This window comes from Helicoverpa zea, chromosome 31 (genome assembly GCF_022581195.2).
Source record: "Helicoverpa zea isolate HzStark_Cry1AcR chromosome 31, ilHelZeax1.1, whole genome shotgun sequence".
Classification (NCBI taxonomy): Eukaryota; Metazoa; Arthropoda; class Insecta; order Lepidoptera; family Noctuidae; genus Helicoverpa; species Helicoverpa zea.
Window position 1 is genome coordinate 2,979,746 of NC_061482.1, and position 16,511 is coordinate 2,996,256.

General features: G+C 35.4%; 1 protein-coding gene across 2 annotated transcripts in view; it reads right to left on the bottom strand.

Moving 5' to 3' along the window:
• Positions 1–283: 283 nt before the first annotated feature.
• Positions 284–16,511, bottom strand: part of LOC124644799 (proton-coupled amino acid transporter-like protein pathetic) — a 38,517-nt gene continuing 22,289 nt past the window's right edge. The window contains exons 1-9 of one of the 2 annotated variants that reach the window (XM_047184373.1): positions 11,806–11,884; positions 9,175–9,235; positions 6,039–6,124; positions 5,380–5,454; positions 3,761–3,911; positions 3,434–3,555; positions 3,048–3,132; positions 2,430–2,902; positions 284–2,206 (exon numbers count right to left, since the gene is read on the bottom strand). In XM_047184373.1, the coding sequence (XP_047040329.1) occupies positions 1,795–2,206; positions 2,430–2,902; positions 3,048–3,132; positions 3,434–3,555; positions 3,761–3,911; positions 5,380–5,454; positions 6,039–6,124; positions 9,175–9,183 (1,413 nt within the window). In that variant the 5' untranslated portion in view covers positions 9,184–9,235; positions 11,806–11,884 and the 3' untranslated portion in view covers positions 284–1,794. Of the gene's footprint in view, positions 2,207–2,429; positions 2,903–3,047; positions 3,133–3,433; positions 3,556–3,760; positions 3,912–5,379; positions 5,455–6,038; positions 6,125–9,174; positions 9,236–11,805; positions 11,885–16,511 lie in introns of those variants that run through there. The other variant, XM_047184371.1, reaches the window with a different exon arrangement.

Here is a 16,511-nt window from a genome sequence, read left to right on the forward strand (position 1 = left end):
TGTCACAGTCACTACTGGTGCAGAACCATCTAAAGAGACTCAAGAAAGCCGACATTGTGCTGCCTCACTAAATAGAATTGGGCACTGGCTCATCTGATCATAGTCTAACGCTGATAGCAGATCAAAATCATAAAGGAAAAAAAAATGTGTACGTATATAAATGTATGTATATAGACCTCCAGTAAGTGGTTGCCTGGCAGTTGCGCATTTTAATCATGTGCTGGGTGCACTTTGTAACATGTTTGGTCAGGGTAAGGTCTTAACTGAAATGAATCAACGTAAAGAGCTTATAAATGGTTTATTCGCGTAATTCAAAATTATAATTAAATTACAAAATAATATCATATAACTGATAATATTTTAAATAAATCGTTATCAATGTTTGGTGCGCTGTAGTTATGAACAAAACAAAATTTAGTTTAAGTACCTAAAATTAATTTTCTACATAATTAAAAAACAAATAGGAACTTTATTGGGTTTGTTGCGAAATAATCGCCTATAAATTTTGTATAAATTGTATACATAGCAGATGATTTTATAAAATTTCATATATTACCCTCATAAAATTCTTAGCAAAAGCAACTTGATTTAAGTATCATATTTTAAATATAACTTTAAAAATACATTATCAAATTAAGTTTTATTATTATTATACTCAAGATAACTCTTTCTCAAAATTTTAGGATTTTTTTACCATTCTTTTATAATTATAAATACATTTGACACTGAAAACAGAGAGAATAAGTATGTTGATTGTAAAGAAGTCGATATGGACCTTATATCAATCACTATTTTGAAGTATAAAGCCAAGGCCTCGTTCCTGATATTTCTCGTCTAGATATCACAAGCGACTGCGTGTATGTACTTATTGTTATTTCAGTTCTTCGGTATAAATCTTCATAACTTATAATTAAGTGCACTTTATTAAAATCGAAATCGTAAATTGCACTTACGAAATACCTATACACATATTTTCTATAAATAATGTTAAAGTTATGTATAAAACATTAAGCTTATAAACACTAAATGCAAGATCCCAGTCACCAATAAGATTAAATGTTCATTTCAATGGATAGAAGTTAGTCTAATGAAGGCATTTGTTCATAAACACAGTTTCATGAAATGATATTAAGTACTGTCGACACTCTATGAATTACGACAAATGTTCGTTCGCTATTTGGTCTTTGTATATTTTACAAAACACTAAATAATCGTGTACATGGTAGCTCATTTTGTTTGGGACCAACAAATCATTGCTTTAACAACATTACCGTGCCTACATCACACATTCGAAAATACATGTTGACTCAAATACCTAAGTATTTATAAGTACCTACACCATTCAACAGTATTCAGTTCTGATTTGGGAATGTAATAGCAATTATATATAATTTGAACATGCCCTTTAAAAATAGTATTTCATAATTATATTTTATGAAATACGCAGTTTAAAAGCGACAATATCCTTTGCAACAATTTCGAATTTATGATGTGGAGCAAATATTGACAACATGCAATAACTAGCACCATTATAGTTTAGCAGCGTGACTCATAGTGTACCAATACAACAGAATTTTCAGGTCCGTTTCACAAGAGACATTTGGTCGAAATAGATTTACAAGTACCAGGGTAGCGAAACAAAATACATCCTCGACACTCGACTATTTTATACGACTCAAAGTATCACGCGCAAAACTGGTAAATTTATTCTATGCTATTAACTAAGCTGTATGCTAATATCTATCACACATTAACACAGAATCTTTGAATAAAGGCTGTGCACAGAAGTGTTGCCTATTGACTGTACACACGTATAATTTCTTTAATGGCATCTTTAGTGCCGAATACTAGTGCGAAAAGACCAAAGATCACTACAATGATGTTCTTCCAGATGAGGTATTTGGTGGGGCCGAATCCGATGTCCCAATAAGTAATGACTTCGATTAAGGCGGGCGCGATCAGTCCGAGGATTGAGAAGCAGAAAGCTCCAATGACGCCCATGAATGGTCCAATGGTGGGCACGGCGACGGCTAGAAGTACGCAAGCGGTCACCAAGATGGTTCTCATGATGTAGTCGGCGAGATCAGGGCGCTTGGTGAACTTGTCCTTGATACTGTTCCACATAATTTCGACGCACACGAAGAACTGCAGTCCGTAGGTGCAATATACGGCGATGGCGATGGAGATCTTGACAATTTGGGCAGGACTGTAAACAAAAGAGAATGTGTTATTTTAGTTTACTCAGTGGTCAAACGGGTTGCACTTTTAATACGACTACTATTCTGAAACTAGATAAGCTTTGTCAATCTTCAAAAAATTCTGACTCAACGGAATTAAGTAAACTTAACGTTTATCAGACCTTGTAAAATGTTTGGAGGATTTGGCCTAGTTACTGACGTAATATAATTTACTTCGATAGATATACTTACTATTCAGAGTTTTCCAAGTTAAGAGTGATGGAGTCTTTAACGTCCTCGCCATATCGGAGGTAGCCGAGGAATCCAAGGAGGATGTAAACTAGCGTCACGCCACTCATTCCCTTGTTCAGGACCCCGCATAAACCGAGCATAGCCTTAGGAGTCTTCATGGCATTTTCGAGTGGCATCACAACACCGATAGCCTCCATAGCGAAAATACTTAGAGAGAAGAACTCGGGCCATTCCACAGGTGCTTTGATCAGCATTGAGTTAATTTTATCAGTCTGAAGGCTTCCAGTTCCTACTAAGTAGTAGAAGGTGATTCCGAGACCAATTCCCATGAAGACGTTGGCGACCATGGATACTGGCGCGAGGTACTTGAGATTACGGATCCACGCCATAAAGATGAGTGGCAGTAAAAGTGCGAGGATAAAGAGCCTTATGTCTACTTTATCTTCTTCTACGCCCATGTGGTGCGCTACGACCTGAAATAATATCAATCTCATTAGTTATCCTGGTGGAGATAAATGTAAATGATTACATCACATTGACAAAAGTTCGTTTGTATTTAGTACTTTTTGAAACTATTACCGATATTTATTTATTTCTTGAATAAAGAATTGCGCTTACCTGTACAATATTCTTGGCAATGATGACTGTATATACTGAGCAGGTTCCGAAGTAAGTCAGGAAAAGACTGACAAGTATAAAGATTCTGAAACAAAAACAAAGAATGTTAAAGTTGTGCCTAGAGGGACAGAAAGTAGTTCAGATATTTTCGTTTTGCTTGCTGTCTCAAGCAGTAGCGGTAGGTTTCGTTATGTTAAAAGATCCATCCAGAAATTACATTGATTTAGTAATGCACTAGCCCATCAAACGTAGGTATTTAATTTACGTGTGGTTTCATATTCCTCAATTAAAGCTCTGAAGAATACATGGATGACCAAGTTTTCTAGATGATCAATAGGTATCCCGATAGTTCGGCTATTGTATGAAAATAATACTTAAGTACGTACCTAAAAGCGTTGCCCCATGGTCTGAACTTTTCAGGTCCATTTTCAAACGCAGTTTGGCCCACTTCAGGGAAGGTCATCTGGGTTCTTTTAGTCTTCTTGTAAAGCACGTGCGCGCATTTGATCTGTTGATAAAAAAAATCATAACATAGCTGTATTTTAAAACACAGTGTTTTATAACAGAAACATTGCAAATTAAATTCGCAGAATGCAATTCTTGCATCGGTGTATAATAAAATTCGCTTAGCTTATTTGTTAAACCATGAAAGGTAAACCTTCGCAAAAATTGCAGTTAAAATGGCATGGCAGATTTGGAGTACGTATACTTACAAGAACATAAGAGCAGTGAGTGCAGATGAGAGCGACCAGCATTGTGAAGAATATTCCAGAAACCAGGCCAGCGCACTTGAAGGCTTTCGGCATGGCCAGGATACCGGTGCCGAGAGACGCCTTCAGCAGATGGGTCAATGTGTCCATATTTCTGAAACATTACCAAAATCCCTCGGTAACATCCAGCCCATTGCTTCAAGTTTGAGATGAAAAGTTCTAGTGTCAGTGTTTATTTGAAAGGAAGGATTTGCAAGTGACGCGAAGCTTTCAGTGTTACCTTGAAATGCCCTAAGTTGCTCTTGAATCGTAATAACTTGAGCGTTATACGATTCAAGAAAAACACGCTATTTTTGTCTGCCTTATTCATGTTACATATGTAAGAGGCGACATGATCTCCCCTTTTCGACGTAATTCAATTCTTACATTGGAATTGTTGATTTTACAGAAACAAGGTTTTTATGCCTAGGGTACCTGGAAAACATTTATGCTTTGTTTGTAGGCATGAAGTAAAAACAAATGAGGTCAGTTTTTTTCTGAACACGAGGACTGTAGGTAGTTTTAAAGTCTGGGAGATGTGTGGAAATGAAAAATGGTAGGTATAAATCATTGCGTAAATAAAGCTGATACATTTTTTATGAGCCGAAGTCAGCATATACAATGTAACACGTTGTGTAGGTACAATAATGACTTCTATTGTGTTTATTATTTTCTAGAAGATCCAATTTCGCTGAGCTTTGAGATATTTGCTGCACAAGGCCGCGTGGAAGTTGTATTTCTTTGCAACGACAATTCATGGGCGATGAGCGGCTACTATGACTCTGTCTTTATATGACGCTTTCACGCCAAAAATACTGAACCGATCAGAATGAAATTTGGTACACCAGGTGGTCACTTCAGCGCAGGTACTTTTTATCCTCGAGTGAAGTCGGTCCCTCGGGATGCGGATGGAATCAAGGGGAATGGTATCAATTGATAAAAAATGTTCCTATAAGCTAACTACACTCTGTTGAAGCAATTTCTATAAAAACTAGTTACTTGCACCTAATAACATGACTAATTTTAAATATGCTGAGCATCTAATTAAGCAATTCGCATTAGCATTTAAAAATGTTCAGTAAATCGCGTGGCAAGAGCAAAACTATTTTAAATACATGTAAGGTATTAGCTGCCTGCATTTTTATGGATTTCTAGGTCACACAGGTACTTTCTGCATTTAGGTATTTACTATATTTAAATACCGACCTCATGTACTAGCTATGTAGGCAGCAGAATTTTTTTAATTATTTAAAAGACAGCAAGCATTGAAATACGTCGACGGGGATGGTCAATTGTACGGATAATCTAGGTGCTTATAATATGCAAAGGTAACATAAATACACTTATTTAGTAAGTAGGTAATACAGGTAACACAGAAGAAGTATACACTTTTAGTACGTACTTATTGAAGGGAGGACATAAAATTAGTCGGAAATTTTTCAATTTCCGCCATGTTGAAAATCTTTTTGCCTATTCACAAAGATGAAACTTGAAAATGACGATTGGAGAGAGAAATTCAAACATAGAGGTACAAAATTGTTTCTAAATATTTTGTTTAAAGTAAAAAATAATAAAATACTTACGAAGTAGGGTTCTCCAATTTTCTTTCAGTGAACGGATCGAAATCGGCTGATTCCAGGTCTTTCGTCATGTTGTATCTGCACACAAAATAAATATATTAGAAAAATAGGTGATTAAAGTTTATTAGATATAAGTTTTATATTATTATAGATTATAGATAGATTTAAGTTTTATATTAACTCTCATCTTCATTACTTTTTAGGCCGCTTCCACTGTTTTTCCACATGTATTAACCCGCTTTAGGTACGTCGCAGATATACCTACGCGAAACACAATTGATTTTCTATTTTTTATAATAAGCGGCATACAAACGGTTAGCGACAAAAGAAAAGCCTTTTCAATAATATTGAAAAGCATAAGAGCTCATTTCTTGTGTTTTCGTACTATTGAGTTGCAATTGAGAAAAAAATTGTCATGACCCTCGACCTTTTTTTTTAAGACGCTAAAAATCATCAAATGACGAAGAGTCCGCTGTGGGTTAGCAGCGGTGAGTGAGTGTCAGACTCTTACTGACTAAAAACCGTTGTGTTCCTTCGTAGGCCGTTTATGGTAGTACACCAGGGCCGCGGTAACTCTTTCGAACAAACCCGCAGCCCCGGCAAACCCTAGAAGCACCTCGAGGCTACTTTTTATTTGAGAGTAGGTACAAAATAATACTAACTTGCTGACGACTTTTTCCTTCTTCTTCTCATCCTGAGACAGGAACGTCTCCAGTTCCTGCGGCGCAGGCGCATTTCCATTCGCTTCCTAGAACAAAAAATAATTTTAGTCACAAACTTGCCAGTGTGGGGATTGCAGTAGGAAAAACTACTTACCTAAAACCTAATAATCAATATATGTCCATATTATTATTATACAACAATGTGCTCTGGCTGTAGGTCCCGGCTGTCATTGAACATCCTTGGCAGTCGTTACGGGTAGTCAGAAGCCAGTAAGTCTGACACCAGTCTAACCAAGGGGTATCGGGTTGCCCGGGTAACTGGGTTGAGGAGGTCAGATAGGCAGTCGCTTCTTGTAAAGTACTGGTACTCAGCTGAATCTGGTTAGACTGGAAGCCGACCCCAACATAGTTTGGGAAAAAGGCTTGGAGGATGATGTTTGCGATACACCTACCCAGAAAGAGCTGAACGGATTTTATTGCGGTAAGTACCTATTTATTTTAATATTTTTCAAGTGGTAGGGGGAGCGATTCGCGACGATGATTTTCCCATTCAATAAAATAATGGCGGATATGGTGATAAAAGAAAATATATTTACGTTCCTATACTGTAAAGACAACTGTATGTCAATTGGTACATGATTATTAATTACTGCTAAAAGTACTTTTAGCATGCAAAGGACCTATTTCCAATATAGAAGCTCATATTCACGCTACTAAGATTTCATTACTTTAATTCAGCAATCGGAAAAGATTATCTAATTTCAAAAGTTTTCTCGATATAAGAAATGGATAAGGCTGATACCACACGAATTGTAGACAGACAGTTTAATCATAATCGAATGATAGTGATATTTTCTTATCATGGTAAACATAAAAAGTAAAATTGGATTGCCGAAATGTACCTACAGGAAAGCCTTCGGTAGCAACTATTAGGTAATCTATGGTGATATGATGATGATACCTGAGCCCTTCAGAAATACCTACTGCAACAAATTGGATACCTATTGATTGAAGTTCAAGCGTAGGATAGATAGTTACCTATATAGATAAAATAATAATTTATTTTTGTTTAACGTGAAAATTCTACTCAAGGCTGGTGCATGCACTTTAAACAATGTCTCTTTATTTTTAGACTGCCTCGTTGGTCTAGTGGTCGCAAGCGCGGCTGCTGTGCTTGAGGTCTCGGGTTCGATTCCTGGGTCGGGCCGAAATAGCTTTGTGGGTTTTCTTAAGCTTTCACAAAGCAGCCCGTAGTCTGGAAGTTGGTGATTGATTCACCCGTGCATCGGAGAGCACGTAAATGTCGGTCCTGCGCCTGATCTCTTTCCGGTTGTGTCGAATTGCTGTCCCATCGGGTTGTGAGAGTGAAGGAATAGTGAGCTGTGTCTGCGCAAATGCTCGATATGTCCTGCGCAGCTGGCTGAGCTCCTTAAATAACAACAGCCGCCGTGGCCGAAATCGGCCGTGGACGCCATTATTATTTTTAGCTCTGTGTTCAATAATTTAATGGATAAGTAAGTAATGAAACTGTTTATTAACTTTTGAATTTGACAACGCAGACGAAACAACTTAAAGAACTTTCTCTTGTCACTTAATTAACTAAGTATTCTATTAAGCTTTCATTTTTAATACGTAGCATTAAATAATTCCATAGGACAAAAACTTCGATGCCTGAAGGTCACTCCTAAGTCGAGTCTAAGACAAGGCAAACTACGGTTTTAACGATGACATACTTAATTATTTTCCTTATAAATAGTATTACCTATCAAATGTTATAATAGGTACCATTATCATAAACCACCATTAACAGGCTGTAAGACAGCACTTTAGAACGTAGAAATTTACAAAAGGCAGACCCTAAAACGCGCACCCTTCACCACTTCCCGTGTTTTGCTGGGAAGAAGTGGCGTAACAAACTCCCCAAAAATACATGTCTGTATGTACGGTTTGAAGAACAAATTCTATACAAAATGTTATGGGTATAATAATAGATTTGAAGTTACTTAAATGTAATGTTTCTAAGACTTATCATACATAATATAAGGTATGCATGTTTATGCAACTACAATTACCTACCGTAGGTTTGAAGAACCTTTAAACATCGCTGGACTAACAAAAAAAAAAACATAGTAATAAAGTAAAAAATCTGTTAGTGAGTATAATCCTTTCGATTTCAAGTTTGCTTTGAATGGAGCACTAAGTGGACCTTGGACAAGATAATTATTTGTTTAGTTGGTTGATTTAACGCGTAACAGCTCAGGCGCCGATGCCAGTGAATGACGGTGATAAAGTAAATCTCCAGTTTTGATTTAATATTCGAGCCGTGTGTAATTGTGATCAAATCTATGTCTTATTTAAAAACGTAGATATTTACGTGGTATTTAGTAATTTATTTATTTTTATTAATTATTAACTAAATATTTTGATTAATTTAGGAAATGGATAAAGATTATTTGCAAGATACCGTCGATGTGTGGTCCTATTTGTAGCTCTTACTAAAAAAAAACATTGTAATATTTAAGTAAGTACGATTGTGTATTACTTAACTAAGTAATTTTATCTAAAACATCATCTACCTAATAGTCTTTCTATTTATAGATTGAAGTACAGTCTAGCTAGAGGTTTAATACCAGAACCATCTAGTTACTGTTTATTTTAAACATTTATACCTACCTATTTCCTAGTGACATTCATAACGATGTGTGCAAAATATCATTTTTCATTTTGCGCTCAGCCTTTTTTAGTATTGCTCACTAAAGTGACAAATGACGAATTTTGATACGCTATATTTGATTAAGTACTTATTCATTCATTAGGTAGCGGTTTAGTATACCTACATTTATTTATTTTTAGCTAATATGCTGCTGCGAAATCTTTGTTTCGAGCTTCTGTAAATTGGTGGAAATCGCGTGAAAAGCCGTACAACAGTTTTTGACTTTATTCCGAACAGACAGATAGTCAGATATGGTTTAGGACTTGTTGGTGTACTGCTAAATGTTCCCTGGGGTTACACCAGCGTGAGGCGGGAACTACCTCCCGCACGTGGATAAAAAGTAGACTAGTTAATCCTGTGTCAAGATTTGACCAGCAGAATTATTTGAGGAAGCTGTAAATAATATAACAAAATATTACTTACATTAACCATTTTGATGTATTATCGCCGACAGCTAACAGAGATAAAGGGTGCTCTTCAATGCCTGCGAACAAAATAAACAACATTATTACTATATTATCAAAATATTTACTTACGTAAACAGTGTTGGCTAATTGATATTCTTATTACACTATTCATAATAGAAGTCATAAATCATTGTATGATTTGTATTTTATCACATAATGTAATGTGTAGTTATCTGTCCCAAATTGAATTAAGAGCAGTTCCATCCTGATCCATATGAAACGTTTTATCCGATAGATAGACCTTTAAGTAACTATTTAGTAATCTGTGCTTTAGTAAGTAAGATTGTAACTTCTCCCAACTCTTTTGGGGTCGGCTTCCAGTCTAACCGGATGCAGCTGAGTACCAGTATTTTTCTACGAGCAACTGCCTATGCGACCTCCTCGACCCAGTTACCCGGGCAAGCCAACACCCTTGGTTAGAGTGTTGTCAGACTTACTGGCTTCTGACTACCCGTAACGACTGCCGAAGAAGCCCAAATGACAGCCTTGGCCTACAGTTTAACGTGCCCTGCGAGTATACCTATTGTAATACAATTTCATGCTGAAAGTCATTGTAGGCTACAATGACGGTGTTATAATGGTGAAGTAATCATAACATAAACTATAATATAGAACGTATAATATAAATATTTGGAGGAAAATGTAACACATATTAGTAATAGGCATTTAAAATGTTTAATGTTACGTAGTCAAATTGTCGTAAAGTAGGCGCTATATATACTTAGTTAGATAAGGAAAAATAGATTCGTTTTTGGCTTTGAACTCAGAAGATATTTCAGATGAATTCTGATATATTTTGGGCTATTTTTACTAACAAGTCCGATGAAGGAAAACTGCAGTAACTTAAATTAAAACCTTGAAGGTAGGCATTTTATTCGAGGCTTTTGTACTATAACGATTGATTCCTAAAGTAAGATTGGATAAGCAGTAAGCAGTTTTGACAAAAATCCTAGCTTCATAGTAAAAAAAACTTGTCATTTAACAATCGATTACGTAATCGGGTGTCAGTGAAATTGGTCCAAAGTATATTCTGCTGTGATAAATTAAACGTTAATTTGTTTGGGCATAGAGTTAATACATGTTTATACTGTGATTTGTAAAGGATAACAGATATTATTTATAATGAGGTCTTCTTTTACAATGAACCGTAAAATAATAATTAACGGTTTCGTGCACATTATCAATGATAGGAGAAACAATTGCCGATCGTCAAGCATCAGGTAAGACAAATTATTGCTGAACATTAGCCATTGTTAGTTACTAACGGTGAGTATAGTTCGCTGAAACAAGTTTAACAATAAACTGTAGGATCTGAGAATGGCAGAAATATGATAAAACTTAAATAATAGCAGTAATATTTTTTTGTATTTTTTTAATTAAGTACTTGCCACCATGCACTTAGCGAAAGATATCCTAATATACTGTGTACGTTCATGTTTGTTACTTTTTCCCAAGAAAATGACTGAACTGGATTTGGAAGTATGTTATACCTTATACATCAGAATAACTAGTAAGTTACTTTTGTTTTTTCACAGATGATGTATTTCTGTTGCCGCTATAATAACAAATACTGAAAACTAGAATTGAATAAATATTTCGGGGGGCTCACATACAACAAACGTGATTTGTTTGCTCATTTTTGCTCGTTATCCATAAATATATATAGAATATTAGTTTGGATGGTACGGAACCCTACGTGCGCGAGTCCGACTCGCACTTGGCCGGTTTTTCTTAAGATGCGAGAAAACTTCCTTCGAAAACTGCTAGAGGAAGCTTGTAATTTTTATTAAATAATGATGGTATTCCAAGAATTTTGCAGATAATGCAGCATCGGACAGCGTGTGAGGAAATAATCTCGAGTCACGCTTGTAACACAAATTTTATACGAGTTTAAGAAGATCAAGGTTGTGAGGCGGCGTGGGCCGAACTGAGCGCACGGTGAGATAACTCACTGTCTTTATAAAACACCAGTCATTATGACAATTATCTTTAGCCAATGAATATATAAATAGCTCTTACTATGGATTTTTAATTTACCTGTTTCGTTATTTCAACCTGGTGTTTTACAAGTGCAGAGTGCTACTAACGGTTCGCACTACACGTTTTTATAACTGGGAATTTATATTCGCTTTATTTATGTGTATGAAAAACCCATAAAAGTCAAACCGCGTATTATTTTAAAATAATGTTATCGGCCGTCCTGTTATCGTTCACGAGTTATAACACAGTTACATCAATTTACATTTTATACAATTTATCTACGGTCACTATTTTGTGATAATTATGTATCGCGCGATGATTTTTCGTTTTATATTCAAAACAAATACAAATTATCTGCGAGTACATCGATAGCTTAATCTACTTCATAAAAAGTAACATCATATTACGAAAACAATATTAATACTGTAAAAAAAAAACTGTACGGAGATGACAGCGCGAATTTATTTTTGTTAACGCGACGATAATAAAATAAAAACACTTATCTCACAATCGCGTTGTAAGTCCAATTAATTAATGAGTTATTGCGAGTACATTAAAATAAATAACGTTGACTTAAGACGAATTTATTGAGGATGAATCGACTTACTTGGTTTGAAGCTCGAGAAATACGTGTGGCTTTGACAGCAGTTAAGCCGCGACTGATAATGCGAGCTGTCTCGGCTTGTTCATATCGACGTTTATCGCAAATCGTTTGCAGCCATCACCGACCTGTGATAATGGATAAAACTGGCACCTCGTGTGCAGTCTCGTCGCGCGGAGAAGGTGAAATGTCATGCGTCTGAACAACGAACAAAGCTTCGACACCGCCTTTCTTTTGTTATCTATCTTTCCCATATTTTTCTATAGGTCCCTAATTTTATATTTTCGTATTATTACGTCGTCGAATATTATATATTTTAGTCATTTATTATAACTTTATTCGTAATTTTGCGTACAATTTGCGAAGCTACTTGTATTGCTTAAATAATCATTAGATAATAAATCCGTAACGTAATAATGATTAATATATGAAACTCGTATTTTTTAGGTAGCTGCAACGAATTCCACATAAATTCTGTTCATAAAAAAGGTAACTACAATTTGTATAATTACCGTAACTACATCAATTAATAACATTTACCTTGTTGCGAATAATAGCGACTATTGAGCCTACATCGAAGAAATGAAAACAAGTCAATATTGTTATGAAATATATATTTACATTAAAGTTAGCATAATGAATAATTACGTTTGTAGCATAATGAATGATTGTGTGAATAATTGTTACATATTATCAAATGCGTTCATTGGCATTAGAATGTAACGCCTTTTGAACCTTAAATTGTATGTAGATTCTATTTTATTGTATTAGTGAATGAAACGCTCACATATGTACCCTCTGAAGACGGTGAAAACATACATACACAAGTACCTATTTATATGTATGTACATAGGTACCCAGACGAATATATTAACTCGCATTCACGCAGATGTGTGTACATTTAAAATTTAAATGGAATGGAAGCATATAGTGTACTTGGCTTCAGTTTTGGTTGACATTGCTCAGATTATGTCTGACACAGGCCCATGAATATTTATTAAGAATATGTTAAACAACCTTTATTATATATAGAGTAAAAGGGATTATCTTCATTCAAAGTCAGTGTTAAGGTAAACCAAATAGTAGCGGGAGACAGTGATTGTAAACGTCGGTATAGGTATCAAGTTTTTGGTCACAGCCCATTTTCACCAACAAGATAAACGTCTGATTAAAGAAAAGAGCTCCAACAGTCGAACGAAGGTGAACATTTCGAAACGACTTACTACCAAAATACGGTTATACATGAAGTAAGTTTCAAGAAGTTATTAAAAAAGTTGTCGTTTAACCGTCCGATAACGTAATCGATTGTCGATGAAATTGACCGTTCAAAAGGTGACGTACAAGTAAGAATATGTGGCCTTAATTTAGTTACAGTTTTGTGGTGTTTATCCAATGTGTCAGCATAGTCCACATCGGCACAAAGTGCCACAAGGCATACACGACGGTAAACAACTGTTGCGTTAAGTGAATTTGATCGATTATCGCGAAACGCTTGAATTTTCACCTCGATTGAACCGACTGATGTTTTGTTATTCAAAACACGCGTTCGCGATCGTCTGTTACGATACTGGGCCATTCATACACGTGCTAAATCTTGTCACAAAGAATATTTCTAAATAGTCAATGAGGGACAACTGGCTGCGCCGCCCCAAAATTTTTCCTCGATTTATTTTCGGATGTCTGCAAGTCTGAGAGGGAACTTTTTATTGTGCTAAATATTTAAATACTAGCAGAGAAGACAGTTACCTATACATATAATTATGTATATACAAGCTTAGCATTTTTTTGACATGAGGACTTTTTGCGCACGTGTTAAACTAGCTAGTGTTTGAAAATAAAGTGACGTGCGCAGCATATCGCTAGGTTGGTCTCTATATATATATGTTGGTATCTAATTACATACATAAGTTAGAAGTATTTTGCGAAAATACAATTACAAACACGGATGGAAGGTTCATTGTATTTGTAAGCTAACGCAACAATTTCCCGTATTTAAAAATAATTAACGAAAATTTGAAAGATCCGAAACATATGTTGAGCAATATGCTGTTAACATTATTTTGATTGTTGCATTAATTGGAAAATACCTATATACAAACCATATTATCGGTATCTACTTAGTTTTAAAGATTTTCATACATTATTATGTACAGGTAAAAACTGGCCGTCTACAATTAAATTAAAATATGCTGCATCGCTGCCCAGTGGGTGCGTATCCAAAAGGCTGGCGGCATTGCTACGTTGGATGGCAATGCCTACCTATCACTGTTGGGTTACAGCAAAAAGATTTGCGAGACCCTCATTTTGAAATGAGGACCACTTTTTACGTTACTACACGATATTTATTTTTTACAATAGATTTTACGCTCTGATACGCGATTTCGGACGCGTCTACTTATTCATGTTAAAAAGTAAAATTTACTAAAGAGACAGTCATGGCGTCGTGACAAGTCGAACTCACGTTTATAGTAAATTACCTACTTTACACAATAGGACACGAAATAAGTTTCTGAAATAAGTGGTACGTATCGTACCTGCGTATGCTGCTAAGGCTTTACTATTTAACTCGTATATTTTATGATAAATAAACATTAATACTTAAATTAATTGATGTAAGACTAATTAAGTTTCTAATAACTATTGTTGGATCGTGAGGTTTTGATTCCGATAAAACTGCGAGTGACTTGTCCTGAGCTGTGTCTGTTTTTCTGTCTACCAGTGTAATGATTATTTATTTATTTAGTTTTGGTACATTTCTATAGGTTATTGATCAGTTGATTCGCTTAGCATTCGCATAGAAATAATACATTAATTGTACTTCCGTTTTGTCAAATCTCAGATTTAGGTTGAAGAAATCCGCTATTAGACAAATCAGAGATGAGAAAAAGCCTCGTAAGTCTAAGAAGTAACTTTTCGATAGGAAGATACAGTATGTGCTTTGCGTCGTTATCTTACTACACATATAATTTGATTTTGTGCAAAATTGCACTTCCGAGGAAACCCTTAAGACGACGAATATTAGAAAAAAACCTGTATTAAAATTGTTGTCTCCAGGAATCCATCCTTATTACTTCTAAGTTTACGTAAATCTCCGTTTCTGAGTTTTGCAGCACATATAGTGATTCATTTCTATTTATATACAGATAAATAATACAGTAATATACCGGATGACTTGACAAAAATTCTGTCAAAGTGATTTGTGATAAAAATTCAATATATGAAAGTCATGGTTAGTTTTAACCGACCATGACATCCTAAACCGGGGCAGGTTTTTAATATAAAAGATAAAGTACGATTATAAGGTGTAGTAAGTATATACCTATAATTTTAACTAGCTTCCGCTCGCGGTTTCACCTGCGTCCCGAAATATATCCAAAAAGAAAGTTTGTATGTACTTACAAGTATATCTTGGACACCAATGGCTGATAAAAAGGTAAAGGAAAACATCTTGAAGAAACCTGGACTAAGTATATAGTCTGAAATCACCAACTCACATTGAACAAGCGTGGTGATTAATGCTCAATCCTTCTCCGTGTGAGAGGAGGCCTGTGCCCAGCAGTGGGACGATAAAAAGGCTGTAACAGAACAGAACTATGTCTTTCTCCCGGGTCTAAGCTACCAGTCGTCTAATATTCAGCTTAACCGATCCAGTCAGTGATGGCGTGACCAAGGGATATAAGAATTCATTTTCATTTACCTATAATTGTAATTTTATCTCTGGATTCACAGAACTGATTTTGATAGTTCTTTTCCTAGTACAAAGCCACTTTAGTTGTAAATGTTCTAGGTAAAAAATTGGTAGTTTCCTTGGATCTGAGTTCAGTTTTAAGCAAAGAAATGTATGCCTGCAAATTGATTCTCAGAATACTCTGGACCTTAATTTCGTATAAAGATAATAGATAGTATAGATATTTAGTATTAAGAGAATAAAGATAATTACACTAATTATGTATACTAAAATAACATAATGAATTCTTTTGTTTGTTTATTGAGTGACATTCGCAAAGGAAATTGGTTCACAACCCATTGTGTGGTCCCTGAATGGTATCTCTAACAAATGTTCCTTATCTTATGTTTTGGTGATAAGGCGTTAACTGATAATGGCGATGTGTTATCTCAGTGACCCACAGAGGAGCGCTTGTGTTTCGAATAAACAAAGGAAGCTATCAATTAACTCTTGGTAACAACGTGTACTTATGAAATCCCTACTAATATTATTAATGCGAAAGAAACTCTGTCTGTCTGTCTGTCTGTTACGCTTTCACGTCTAAACCACTGAACTGATTTAAAAAAAAATTGGTACTGAGATAGAGTTGACCTTGAGAAAGAACAAAGGATAGTTTTTAACCCGGACTTTTGAAGAATTCTCTTGGAAACGCGATATACTTACCCGAACTCTACGCGGGCGAAGCCGCGGGCGGAAGTTAGTACTATATGAAGTATACGGTTTCATCCGTGTCTGAGGGAACTACTTTCGCACCTGGATATTAAGAAGCTTATTATGTTCTTTCGTAGGCTAGACTTTCGTTTAAATAGGTTCCAAAAGAAGCACCATAATAGGCACAAGATTAATTTCGAATTTTTAATATTAACTAGCGACCCGCTCCAGCTTCGCACGGGTTAACAGTATTTCTCCACTATTTAATGTATGTTATTATACATATAAACATTCTTCTTTAATCACTCTATCTATTAAAAAAAAACCGCATGAA